The sequence below is a fragment of the Spea bombifrons genome, chromosome 5 (genome assembly GCF_027358695.1).
Source record: "Spea bombifrons isolate aSpeBom1 chromosome 5, aSpeBom1.2.pri, whole genome shotgun sequence".
NCBI lineage: Eukaryota > Metazoa > Chordata > Amphibia > Anura > Pelobatidae > Spea > Spea bombifrons.
The window spans coordinates 28833904-28848525 of NC_071091.1; the positions used below are offsets into that span (position 1 = coordinate 28833904).

The 14622-nt window shown below is 40.6% G+C and overlaps 1 protein-coding gene across 2 annotated transcripts; it reads left to right on the forward strand.

The window, feature by feature from the left end:
* The first annotated feature begins 4282 nt into the window (after positions 1 to 4282).
* On the forward strand, positions 4283 to 14165 carry CMTM7 (CKLF like MARVEL transmembrane domain containing 7). Of its 2 annotated transcripts, XM_053466789.1 has the most exons (5): positions 4283 to 4659; positions 10506 to 10679; positions 11028 to 11126; positions 11852 to 11933; positions 13788 to 14165. In XM_053466789.1, the coding sequence occupies exons 1-5, from the start codon at positions 4369 to 4371 to the stop codon at positions 13799 to 13801; spliced, it is 660 nt and encodes a 219-aa protein (XP_053322764.1). In that variant the 5' UTR covers positions 4283 to 4368; the 3' UTR covers positions 13802 to 14165. The 2 variants fall into 2 exon arrangements, with proteins under 2 accessions (XP_053322764.1, XP_053322762.1); XM_053466787.1 differs by lacking the exon at positions 13788 to 14165 and having other exon boundaries at positions 11852 to 12010.
* Positions 14166 to 14622: the final 457 nt, after the last annotated feature.

A 14622-nucleotide genomic window follows, 5' to 3' on the forward strand; every position in this document is an offset into this window, starting at 1 on the left:
TGCACAAGCGCCTGCATTTGGAAGTACTTTGCCTGTGACAAGACGTTCGCTCATGTTAACAAGAACAAGACCCACTGTACTGATGGCAGAGCATCAGGGATATAGGCATAAATCCCAACTTTCCTGAACTTGGAAATCAGATAATTATGCCCAACTGGCTCACAACCTGTTGCCTTTGCAGCTCACACCTCAATCATAGCTCCCACATGGCCTTCTTGCAAAGCAGCTGAAACTGTGTACTGGGATATGGCATCATATCCTGGCATTCTGCCTGAATACTAAAGCAAGTCCATTGTCTTGCAACAGCCCCACCACACAATAATAAATGCCCTTGAACTGTTGGGGTTTGCATAGGTCATCTATATGATGCTATACACATGGGCAGATACACACGCTATTTTAAAATCACAATGCACATTAGAGAAACAGTTCTCATTCTTTGCCTGTACAAGCAATTTTTAATATTTTCTGTAGATGGCAGCATGTAGAAGAACTCATTTTGCCATTAAATCTACATAATGTTTGTACCCGTATTCTTATTTCAGATAAGAAAATATCAGATGATCTACCTAAACGTTTTCATGTCTTAAATTATAAAATATTCCCAAGCCCTGGTGCAACCACTTTTGTGAGTCACGGCGTCAATAATCTCTGAGGGTTGTGAAAGTCGTAGTCAGGTTCCCATTCTTTTAATAAAAATATACTTTTTTATGTGTGCCTTTTGGAATGTTTGTGGTCTTTCACAGATGTGGGCACCTAAGAGGCTACACTAAGCTGCTAGCTCCATGCACCTCCTGTTTAGCATCAGAGATCTGATCAACAGTGCCCAGATTGTCTTTACCAGACATTGTGGCAAAGTATTTGCTTATCCAACACTCATTATTCATCATGTTTTATTCGAAACACATCTTGTTTAGATAGCCCAGCACAGCTGCTGCCAACCTGTTAGAAGTCAATACTTCTGTATGTGTGTGGGGGTGGTGTGTGTATGTGGGGGTGCATGTTAATGGTCAAGCATCAGGGTGCAAGGCATCAGGGCCGGACTGGCCCACCGGGATACCGGGAAATTTCCCGGTGGGCCGGAAGGTCCGTGGGCTGGGACCAGGGGCAATTGCCCCCCAGGCTGCCCGAAATCTAATCTGAGCGGCCGCTGGGTGCTGATGCGGCCGGCGCTACTATAATACTTTTTTCTTAATTTAATATGGCAAGCTGGTCCGGCTTGCCATATTAAATTTTAAAAATGTATTACAGTATCGCCGGCCGACCGCATCGGCACCCAGCAGCCGTGTGCGATGGCCGCCTAGTGATGGGAGCAGCGTGAGGGGTGAAAGCTCCGCCCCCTCGCACTGACCTTTCACCCCTCACGCTGCTCCCATCACTATGCGGCTGTCAGATTGCTGGGAATGTAATCTGAACGGCCGGTGCGTGCTGATGCCGCCGGCCGCCTCTGCTTTAATACTTTTTTTTTTACTTTATATGGCGAGCCGATCCTGCTTACCATATAAATAAAAAAAAAAGTGTTAAAGTAGCTCCGGCCGGGGGCATCAGCACGCACCGGCCGTTCAGATTACATTCCCAGCAGTCTGATGGCTGCATAGTGATGGGAGCAGCGTGAGGTGGAAGCTCCGCCCCCTCGCACTCAGACTGCTGCAGCACCGGATGTCAGGTCAGTGAAGAAAAGTAGAAGGTGAGTAAAGTAATGTATTTTTTTGTACAAAATGTATAATATTTTTTTGAATGTGTTTTCAGCATGTGTGTGTATGTAAGTGTATCCCCCTATATGCCACTCTGCCTCCAGAAATGCCTTTTACCCCCCTATATGCCACTCTGTCCCATGACATGCCTTTTAACCCCATATATGCCAGAGTGGCATATATATGGGTATAAGGCATTTCTGGATGCAGAGTGACATATAGGGGATTAAAAGGCATATGATGGGACAGAGTGGCATATAGGGGGCATAAGGCTTTTTTGGAGGTAGAGTGCCCCATGATATGCCTTTTAACCCCCTTTATGCCACTCTGCCTCCAGAAATGCCTTATACCCATATATGCCACTCTGTCCCATGATATGCCTTCTAACCCCCTATATGCCACTCTGCCATATAGGGGGTTAAAAGGCATATCATGGGACAGAGTGGCATATAGGGGTATAAGGCATTTCTGGATGCAGAGTGACACATAGGAGGTCAAAAGGCATATCTGGAGGTATAGTGGCAAAAAGGGGGTTAAAGGTATATCACGGGGCAGAGGGGCATATAAGAGGGTTGGGGCATATCAGGGAGGCAGAGTGGCATATGGGGGTTAAAAGGCATATCATGGGACAGAGTGGCATATAGGGGGGCATAAGGCTTTTCTGGAGGCAGAGTGCCCCATGATATGCCTTTTAACCCCCTTTATGCCACTCTGCCTCCAGAAATGCCTTATACCCCCCTATATGCCACTCTGTCCCATGATATGCCTTTTAACCCCCTATATGGCAGAGTGGCATATAGGAGGTTAGAAGGCATATCATGAGACAGAGTGGCATATAGGGGTATAAGGCATTTCTGGATGCAGAGTGACATAGAGGAGGTCAAAAGGCATATCTGGAGGTATAGTGGCAAAAGGGGGGGTTAAAAGGCATATCACGGGGCAGATGGGCATATAGGAGGATTGAAGCATATCAGGGAGGCAGAGTGGCATATAAGGGATTAAAAGGCATATCATGGGGCAGAGTGGCATATAGGAGGGTATAAAGCATATCGGGGAGGCAGAGTGGCATATAGGAGGGCATAAGGCTTTTCTGGAGGCAGAGTGCCCCATGATATGCCTTTTAACCCCCTTTTTGCCACTCTGCCTCCAGGAATGCCTTATACCCCCTATATGCCACTCTGTCCCATGATATGCCTTTTGACCCCTATATGGCAGAGTGGCATACAGGGGGTTAAAAGGCATATCATGGGACAGAGTGGCATATAGGGGGTATAAGGCATTTCTGGAGGCAGAGTGGCATATAGGGGGTTAGAAGGCATATCAGGGGGGCAGAGTGGCAAGCCTGGGGGCAGATGTGCATAACTCGGGGGTAGGTTGGCAAATAAAAGGAAAAAAAACCAAACATGTCTCAATCATAGCTTATATTAAATATGAAAAAAATAGTCTACATGAATTAATAAAGAAACAAAAGTTTCTTACCAGAATATCGTGAAGAATAATGTGATCACTGTTTTGTTCCACTGAACTTTTTCATCTAAAATGTTCGCTGTAGCAAATGTTTTGATCCCATTATGTGTAATGTATTTCATTTATTAGGGCCTTTTAAAACTTTTGCTTTCTGGCATTTTAATACAAATAATGAGATAAAAAGAATGGCGAATAGTGTGAGTCGGGTATGTATAAGGGGTGCGTGTGGTTAAAGAGCGCGACCGTGAGATAAACTATATGGGGCTGGTCTCCAAATTTTTCCAGGGCTGCTTTTCAGTCCCAGTCCGGCCCTGCAAGGCATTCTCCTGTAGCAGAAGTATTGATTGTCGCCAGAAACCAGCCCTATAGCTGTCATTAGTTCATGACAGCCAGGAAGATGGGCTAAAGTGCCAACGAAGCTTAAAGGGTAAAGCCAGTGGCTGTGCACAATGGTTTACACAAGAACGCCGCAGAACATGGGAAGGCTGTGAGAGGACTAATTGTGCCAAAAAGTCACTCTGTGGAACATGTCCATTTACTGCGTAGTGTTGTTGAAATTTATTTGCGAAGTACATTTCCACAAAACTCTGGTGATACAATCTATGACTGCCTGTGAAAAATCTACACTGAGACGATTTTTTAAAAGCACATTACTGTTCATTCTACTTCACCGGACCGGTCCTCAACCTAATAGCACCCCAGGCAAGGAGGCTCTTCCTTGCACCACACGTGGTCATGCCAATGTTTGTCTTGTGGCGCCCGGCACATATTGTGGAGGTTTCCAATGCCCTCTGTCAGGTATGAAAGCACATTGGGGGCATTCCCTGGCATTGCTGACGGTGCCCTTTGGACCGTCACCCCAGACTGCCTGGCACCCTTTGGACCGTCACCCCAGGCTGCCTGGAACCCTTTGGACCGTCACCCCAGGCTGCCTGGCACCCTTTGGACCGTCACCACAGGCTGCCTGGCACTAACACCAGCTGTGCTGCCTCCCACTATACAATGTGAGGGCTTCCTGTAATACGGTATTTCCTCCAAAGAGTAGCAACAAACGTGACCATTTTAAGAGATTCTCATACAGACAGGAATTTCTGTCCACACTTTCCATGTAGCCAGCAGGTATGAGTGTGATCAGCACACGCGTGGGGTATGAGGGAAATGTCTGTAAGCAGCCCCCACACCAGGGACACAGTAAGGGGGCAGCGCCATGTCGTGTGATCCCACCTCGGGCGGAGCTGATGCTGTCCCAGAGCCTTCCTACCCAGAAGTAACATCACTTCATCACCCCACCCGCCCCGCTTGTCCGGGTCCTGCACAGCTCGAGGTCCGGGGATTGGAGACGGTAGGGCTGCCCGTGCGCGTTCCGACCACCATGTCCCATAGTGTGACTGTCATCCGGACCACAACCAGCAGTAGCAATGTTCTCCAGTCCAGCTCCGGCCTGTTCGACAGGGGTTACTCCAGGTCCTGGACCGGCATTCTCAAGCTGGGTCAGATGGTACGTACTGCCTCTAAACCTTAAAACGACTTAACTTTCAAAACATTTATACGGTTTAAAAAAAAAAAAGCAGCCGGGGGATTCGAACGCGCAATACGACAATAGGGATGCCTGGAGGATAGCGAACGACGGCCCTGCATAAACTAACATTTTTAGCTTGGCATTCACGGGGTTAAATAAATAACACTCCGTGGGGGAGCTCGAACTCGCGGCAGGTATGCTGTGGCTGCCCGAATGTGTCTCTACTTTTATCGATTATAAAAGGCAGCAAAGACCCCTAGAGTAACAAACTGGATGTACTAAAGAATTCACCAAGTTCAGTGTGTTCTTAAAATCGTAAAAGCTCTGTTGTGTGGGATGCATTTCATGTGCCGTCATTAGGAGTTTATAAAACAGCATTATTAGGTTAAAGGGTTAAACTTATCTCAATAAGTGGGGATATTCTATTGCTTTTAATGGTAACTGTCTCTTGTTGGGAAAAAAGGCCTTAAAAAGGTGCTCCTGCTCCATGACCCTGGAACCTCTCCAACTTTCCTCTCAGCAATAGCAATGCAAGAAAATGGAGGGAACTCACTTGGTAAAAACATGTAAAAAAAATAGCAAACTAATACATATCGGTGTGGTTTTAAAGTCTCAGATAAACTGGCTGCTTCACGCAATTCACACTTAATCAGAAAATTATTAAGCGTCCCGGTAAGTGTGAAACGCGTGAGGTAGTCGGCGTGTCTGAGACATCAAAGCTGCATCGCTATTACTAGTAGTTTTACTTTATTTTCGTGAGATATTAAAGGTTGTGTTGTGTTAAGTAGTAAAGGATGTTACGTAGACTTCTGTAATTTACTTCTGCTGGGTTTTTTTTGGTTTTTTTTTAAATTCCTATATAAAACCTGACTTGAAATGCATACCAGTCCGAGTCTTTTACCGGGACCCAAACCCCTCTGTCCCTCTTTCCCCAGTTAATGTGCTTTATAACTACCTTGATGTCCCACCTGTCCCACCTGTCCATAGTGTTAAAAATCTCTTTAATGGTTGTACAAATTAAACAAATTCTTTTTTTTTCTTTCCGCCCAACAGCAATTTATTGGGAGAGATGTATTTTTTATTTTTTTTTTTTTTTTAATTTTATCCACAAAAAACTTCACAAATTAACAAAACAAGAAATAACATTACAATGATGTATTAAGGTGTTGTAAGTGTATGCTAATCTCTTGCTATACAATGATATGTATAACTGGAATTAAGAACCAAATGTAATGGATGCTGGACCCCCATTTTAGCAAGATTATTGGGGCTGCAATTTTACGTTGATTTATAATGGTTATATTGTAACGTTTTGCATTCTTAGCCTCTTGTTTCCATTTCTGTGTGTATAAACACCAGTGTACGAAGCGTTGCTTCCCTAATGCCTGTTGTGTATCGGCCGTTGTTGTATGTGTGATGAGATTAGTCTGGTGCTGGTGTGGCATTGTGTTATGTGTTAGTTATGTTAATCGTTTCCTGTTTCCTGTGTGGCTATATAAACTATACCCATTCTCTATAAATTGTGTTCTCCTGCATCATGGTGTTGCGTGTCGTGTCTGGTTGTACGTTTGGGAGACCTTTTTCCCCGGAGGAATGCCTTTACACCAAGAACCCATCCTGTAGCTGGCTTTCACTAAGAGGAAAGTGGCAATGACAGCCGTGGCCAATTTTTGCATTTATTAAGTGGTACTCATATTCTGTTTTTTTATGTTGACTAATTTATACCCTAATAATCTGCACATATGTCCATATCACTTCCAGTTGTATTTTTTATTTCCATGTTTGTGAATAACAAGGAACATGGTTTCACTTTAGATAGTGTTGCTTTTTCAGCACAAGTGATCCAGCAGGAGACTAGGATAAATTACCACTTGTATTCTACTTGATTTTTTTTTTTACATGTAAAGCACAGCAGTTCCCTTTCACTACCCACGTGAAGATTGCAAGGTAAATCACGCACTTCTGTTTAATAGCTGTGAATAGCATTTCTAAGGTATTTTTCAGTAAGTTTCCATAACATTTGTTGGTTTGAATTCCGTTTTCTGTAGGCCCTCTTGTGTTCTATATTTTCCTTTTGTAAAGTTATAAAAAAACCAAATTTTAAACAAGAATTTGGAAACTTTATCTTTTTGCATTTAGAAAAAATATAAGTAAAAATATATATAAATACCGTATTTATCGGCGTATAACACGCAACGGTGTATAACACGCACCCCCATTTTAACAAGGAAATTTGAGTAAGAAAAAATAAATTTAAACTTGGAAGCTATGAACTTAATGTTGGAAAAATGTTTATAACATTATAACATTTATTATAATGTAATAAAAGAAATAAAGAAAAAGCACAAAAAAAACTTCATGAGAATCACTGCTATCTGGGAAACCACACACACTCAGACACACACACAGTAAGACACACTGAGACACACACACACTGAGACACACACACACACACACACTAAGACACACACACTCAGACACACACACACACTAAGCCACACACACACACGAAGACACACACACTCAGACACACATGCAGCCAGACACACACTTAGACACACACACAAACACACTCAGAGACACACACACACACTCAGAGACACACAAACACACTCAGACACACACACACTCAGACACACACACACATTAAATTTATATATTACTCCCTACCGTTTGGGAGATCTGGTATGGGTCCTCTTTATCTTCCAGCATTTTACTTTTTGTGCTGATGCCGGGGCCGGAGTGACGTCATCACCCGGCTCCCGGCATCAGAGAGGGCGCGCGAGAGAGCTGTGCAGGGGAAGATTGTGCAGCTCTAGGATTTATCGGCGTATAACACGCAGGTAGGGTTTCAACTTCATATTTTAGTTAAAAAAAGTGCGTGTTATACGCCGATAAATACGGTATATAGAAGTAAGAAGCCACTGTGCTTTTCTCATCATAGCATCTCAGTGCTTTCTTGTATAAAAAAGTGCCCCTTCCTAATTACCTCTCATCTTTCTCATTACCTCTCCTCTTTCTGTTCCTCTCAGCACTTTCTCTTTATCTCTCCTCATTACTATCGCTTCCCGTTCTCTCCATCTCTTACCTTTCTTCCTCTCCAGTTCTTAATTCCTGTGGTGTTAAAATTATATAGTGAGCCAGACACAGAAGGTGATACAGCATGACTCCTATCATTTTATAGTGATACAGACACAGTATATCTCCCATCATCATTATTTGCGTTTGCAATTTTGTTTTTTTTGCTCTTACTAACTTTTACCCACACTTTTTCACTCTTACTCATGCTCTCATTCTGCCTCGCATGCTCTCCCTCTTTTCTCAATGTCTCTATCTGCTCCACCTAGTGCTTTCGTGTCCCTGTCTCATTCCCCACAGATTTGCCTCTTTTTGTTCTTTTGTCTTCTTTTTTGTCGGCTTCTCCCCATGTATGTGTTTCTTCATCCACTTCTCCATGAACCAGGCCTCCAGTCGGGGGAGAGGGAGTGCCCAGAGGCTTGGCACTTTTGCTGAAGTGCTCTGGGAGGCCTGATTCATGGAAAAGTAGACAAAGAACATATCTCCTTGCACATGATATACTTAACCGCCAGTACCTCCAACACTGGCTCAAAGAACAGGCAGTAAACTGAGTCATTGTATTGCTTATTGCAGATATGATAAAGAGTTGTATTGTTTTGTCTAGTTCAATTTTTTGAATAAAGCTCCCCCTTTATGTAAAACCTGTATATTCATTATGATTGCAGAACAATGGGGATGAGAAAAATGTTTGACCTTATAGTTAACTAGTGCAAAGACTATAGGTTCCTAGTTCTTTTGATGAGTTCTGTCCTCTCATCAGAAGGAGGTGATTCACAAAGTGTTAGTAACTGTTTTATAATAATATATAATTTTGAATTTAAGACTGCTTGATGCCTCCTCTTCCCTCTTCATATCATAGCTAGAACGGAATGGAAACAGATTTCTGGTATGCCCTTGGTGTACTAGAGGTTTAGATGCTATAAGTTGTGGATTTGGTCTTGTTAGTTATACCATGCCAAAGCAAAAACTTCTGCAATTTATTATTATAATTTATTTGTATATTATTAACCTTCTTTTTACCAAACACTTCAAAGCAACACCACTTGGGGTCCTGAAATTATTATAATTATTTATTAATAATACAATATTTTATTTATATAGTACCAACACTTTATGCACTTTATAACACTTTAGGAAAAAAGAAAAAAACTAGAATTACCAGACTAAGATAAACCGATACATTAGGTAAGCAGTTTACAATCCATATATATTTTTTCCTATATGCCCCCCTTTTTTATTTAAAAACAAACATTCTTCTACTACCTTCATCCATGTGATCCAGAATTGGCTGACATGTAACATTTATTTATTCTTTAAAAATGTGAAATATTTGGACAGCCCTCGAAGTGTCAGGAATGATGAGGTCATTGCCTCCACTTACATCCTGCTTTTTTAACATTTTTAAGCCCATAGTGAGAAATGGTGTATTATGTTTTTCTTTCTCCTAAATTGCAGCTTTTTTCCATGGTGGTCATTTCCTGCACATTTCTATATAACGCAACGAGCAAGTCAGACTAAATGTTATTTCCATCACGTAAATAACTATACGCTTCCTCTTCGGGCCTGAACGGTCAGTGGTCTTTACCAAAACATCTACGGCTTTTGTTTTTGTACTCACACCCGCTACGTATTAGTTCTGTTGCTACACATATGGAGAGCCGCTGAGGTAGGCATATTATAGAACGAGTGACTATTAACACAACGCCACAAATGGCACACATAGCTGTCAGCCTTTATGTAATTTAGTAAAATAAATAACAATACACAGCCTGATTCAAAGCACTTTTTACACTGAGGCGTCTGTTGCACCCTTGGCACCAATGACTTTTTGATGCGTGCTTCTATTTTATTTACATTTTGCAAATAGTCCTCCTCTACTCCTCACTAAATAGCAGGGAGAGGTGGTAAAGCATCCTCTATTCAAGAGAATAGAAAAGCACATTATTTTATTTAATTCTAGAACATTTTAGAACAACTTGGCTTGCCACTGCTATATGCATAGCCTCATACGTGGATACAACCTGGGATATGTAAATATGTGATTTGAGAGTAGTATCTGCTGGGAGGATGTGGATTACAACATGGCAGGAAACAGAACATTCATGCATCGACTGGGCCACCTGTACACTGTTTTTTTTTAAAGATTTTATTTTTGGTGTCTTTGTGGTTTTACTATCTGTACCATTGCTAAAGTTTCATTGTGCCTACTTGCTTTTTAAAGCTGTAGACTATAATTTTATTACAGATATTTTGAAATTCTGGAAAGCATTTCCTGTTCTCTGTAGTCAAAGGTCATGTGCTGAGAAAGTTTGTAATTTAGTTACTATATTAAATATATCGGTCACGGATGTATATCTACAGACGAAGGACACATTGTTTCTCAATGGTGGAGGATGAAATTCTTGAACCACTTTTAAAGACATGGCTGATATGGGCAAATACAGTATAAGTGGTAAAAAGCCAAATGTCAAATGCATGCAGAAGATTCAGGGTGCAAATAAAGAGACTTGTGCCTCTGACTGCATTGTTACGCATTGCACAATGACCTAGGGTCTAGTGGAGTTGACTCCAGTATTTTTGACCCTGATAATTTTGTGCTAACACTGTTATTAAAATCCTGAGTCTGAGAGTCAAGCTCTGTTTATCTATTTCCCTCCCAGGCAAGCTGCCATTGTTTTGTCTTTTTCCTATTTGTTGTCATCATTTTGAGAATTACCCAGTACGCTTTCCTGTATATTTTCTTCCAGCTGACCTTGCTGCTTGCCTTTATTTGCGTGTGGAGCAATGGCTGGACCAATTACACCGCCTACTGCTATTTTGAAGTTGTGACAATAAGCTTCATGATTTTAATTTTCATCTTCTATTTGGTCAACGTCTTCCGGATTTACAGAGCTCTGACGTGCATTTCATGGCCTCTAGCGGTATGTATAGAACTGGTACCGCATGGAAAGCATCTGAGCATATACCAAATTCATTATATTAAATCCAACTTCAGCAACCTTTGAAGGGACACTCCAGCCATTATATACACTTCAATGCATATGATAGCTGCACTGTCCTTTCTGTGGCCCTCCAGCTGCTGCAGGACAGCCCCTTAGCTGAAAGAGCATTGTGGGAGTTGTAGTTCTGCAGCAGCTGGAGGGCCGCATGTTGGACGCCCCTGAACTAGTCCATCCAGATACTAGCATACCCACTTCTCTCCCTTATTGTACCATAATGCTCCAAAACACAAAAAGAATTGGGACACTGACCTATTTTTTATTTTTCAGGAATTGCTGCACTATGCAATAGGTACATTCCTGCTTCTTATCGCTTCGATTGTGGCTGCTGTAAAAAGTTCTAAGTTAGATGGACTGATAGCCGGAACGGTAAGGATAATTTAAGCATTGTCTGTAAAAAAAAGATGCTATACTATAGGTACGGTATATCGTTTTCAAGTTTCACAATAGTGCATATAATAATGCTTTCACAATACAGTACTCTCACAATGGCTTAGGAGATATGTGTTGGCTACTTCTCATTTAATGTCGAAACATTAACATTTTGTAACAAATTCTCCACAAATTTCCTCCTATACAAATATAAACCTCTGAGAATCCTTTTGTGACTTAATTGTAACAAATTACATGTTAAAAAGCAATTGTGAAGTAGCTAAAATAAATGCTCCATGAAAGATGGAATATCCACACTCTCAATCGGCTGGATGCAAAATGTATCAATATATGGAGAAACATGTGAGAAACATTTGGTCATATACAGTGGCATATTCTTGCTTAGGCCAACTAGGGATTCTGCAAAACTGGGTCGGATTTACCTAGTGGATGATCAGGCTCTCTTACTCAAGTGAGATCTCTGATGTTGCCAACACATCCTTTTACACTATGGAGGTATGTGCCTTGGGTTATGCCTAGGGCAGTGACCAAGGTAAGTACATAATTGGTCATAAAACAACTCCACAAATCGAAAGGTTTCCTTTGTCTTAGTGTAAACTGTCCCTCGTGTTCAACCCATACTAGTGGTATGGTGGCACTAAATATATTTTTTGTTATTATGTAAAATTATTTCAGAAATATTTCTTTCTTTTAAACTGTAGGTATTTGGATTTATAGCTACCTTCTTATGCATACTGGGCATGTGGCTGTCATACAAAGTCTCATTTGTAGCACAATCGAGCGGTGAGTTTAATTATTGCAACATATTGGACATTTTGTAAATCCATAAAATCACACATTTATGTGCTGTGTTACAGTAAAAGAAACGTTTTCATTTAACCGGTTAAAGACTGAAATGAGCTAAGCTTTAAAGATTTCCCAAATAGGACATGGGTGCCGGATGACCAGAAGAAAAATTGAAACCAAATAAAAAAATGTGCACCTCCCAAGTTTGACCCTTTGGCCCCCAAACATCCTGGCAAACCTTTGCATGAGTGATATCACTGTACTCAGGGGACATTACTGTAGCAGCTGAGAGTGTTTGGGGGTGTCACGGGGTTCTATACACCTAAAACTAAATGATCTGTATAGTAACAGCAGAATTGGTTTTAGAAATTAATTTTATTTAAAGGCAGAAAACTGTTTTGCATTTCATTATTCATTGTCTCTTCTAGTAAGCAGTAATATATGCCGTGGTTTATAAAGTGATTATTGTTTTGCCAAATAACATGTTACCTCATGAACCAGGTCACCATAAAAGATTTAGCATTACAAAGTAACACAATAATTCGATAATACAGTATTTAACATTTCCTGCTTAATGTTATTTTTTGTGTGATGTAAAAGCAAGACACATTTTGAGCCCTTATTTGTTAATTAATAATTGATAATAATTGTGTTCTTAAGATGCTTTCATCACAACACTCTAACCATTTCTTCCTCTGCTGTGATCTCATTTCACTCAAGCGTTTATTGTCAGGGGGCCAAAGCTTTTTAATATTTAGGACCACTGTTTTTTTTCCATTATTTGCCAAGGCATCCTTTTATTTTGCTGAATGCACGCCCCATTCTGGCAATAATTTGTATTACCAGTACTTATTCTCAGATTGCCTTTATCCTCCTTGCATCTAATACTTTATACTAAAGAGTACAAACCTAACAAAAAAAAGAAAATATGAAAAGTAACTTTTATTTACAATTCCCCAAAACCACTATAATGTAAGGCTTCCTAGCGAGCAGAAACAAAAATGAAAAGCCTCATCACCATCTATACAATCACTCGCCTTAATAGCCCAACCTATGTCCCCATTTAACAACATAGTGATATATAGCTATTGTATAGGACAACAATCTTGGGTTGGGAGAGAATAGTTGATTGGAAAACTAATTTACCCCAGCAAAAAAAAAAAAAATCAAATTTTGCCGAAATAAAGGTAACTTTGTCAGCTAGATATTTTAGAATTGGAAAGAGTACAAAGGGCTATTAAATTGTTAAGAGGATATAAGGATTGAGTTATGATAACTGGGTTTATTTACCCTAAAAGAAAAAGTAAGGTATTCTTTACAATGAGGGCATTAAAACTCTGGACTCCATTACCTACGGAAGTGATGAGTTCAGATAAAGTAGATGATTATTTGCTTTTTGCATAGTATTATGCTTTTGTGTCTGTTTTATATTAGTTTAGCCGCATAAGGAAAGAAACTACATATTTACTACTATGATATGTGTAAATATTTTTTTATAATGTGTTATCTGATAAATACTTGGTTGTGTTTTGGATATACAGTTGCTAAAGTTAACTTTCTATGGATTTGATTATAGGGGGACACAACTGACTAGGGATCTCCAGTCCCAGGCTACATTGCGCTGTGACTGGCTATTGCGTGAATATGTATGTTTGGGAATTTTTTTGAAAATAAATGTAATTAAACTAATTAGTAGTCAGTACTTTGTGCAAATGAGACATTAGTGATAAAACATATATTGAGTGAAGGACCATAATTGGGTGACCTGGTAGTTGTTTAAAAAATAGCATGATTTAGCCATGGAAATGGTTTTTTACTGGTGCATTACCTCCGTTCTCTGATCTGTTGCAGGCGCCTCTGTATGACTACCTGGCCAGCTGACGATCCCTCAGATGAAGTGAAGTACCTTTTGGAATACCAATGCATTGGAGCACCGTTTGCACTGTTCTAGAACTCATTTATTGTGACCAATGCGTAATGTGAAGTTGTACCTTTAAGTATTTTTCTATTAACATGTGGAAACTGTTTGGTTATTGTTTCCAGTTGCCCTATCATGGCGTAAAATGAGGAACAGGTTGTGGGAAGCACAGATTTTAAACAGGAACTAGTTTGTTGGGTTGAGACAAGACTAAAAGTAGACACATTTAAAGGGGAAACTATTGTTTTGTTTGTATTGAAGCATCATGCTGGCCTGTAGTTTGCAAAATAAATGTTTTGGGTTTTTTTAAATGTTTTTGAAAGTCTAACTGCCCTTGCTACTCAGACACCATACTGAGCTGATTTCCTGTTTATCAAATGAAGTCATTTCCCCTACGGAATTTCATTAGTCAAAGGCTTCCTCCAAGCTCTTATAGAAACAATATCACTGCCACATGCTTAAAGACAAAAGGCAGCTTTTAAATGATCATTTCATGTATTAAGGGTGAAGAGAGGTAATCAAAACCTATATCACCCATGTAAAAACGTAATTGCCGCTAAACCTAATAACTGATTGTGCCACCCTTGGCAGCAACAACCACAATCACACCTTTGCGATAACTGGTAATGAGTCTTTTACATTGGAGGAGTTGTGGCCCACTCTTCTCGGCACAATTGTTTAAGTCCAGATACATTGGAGGGTTTTTTGAGCATCAACTGCCTTTTTAAGATCACCCCACAGCATCTCAATTGGATTCAACTCAGGACT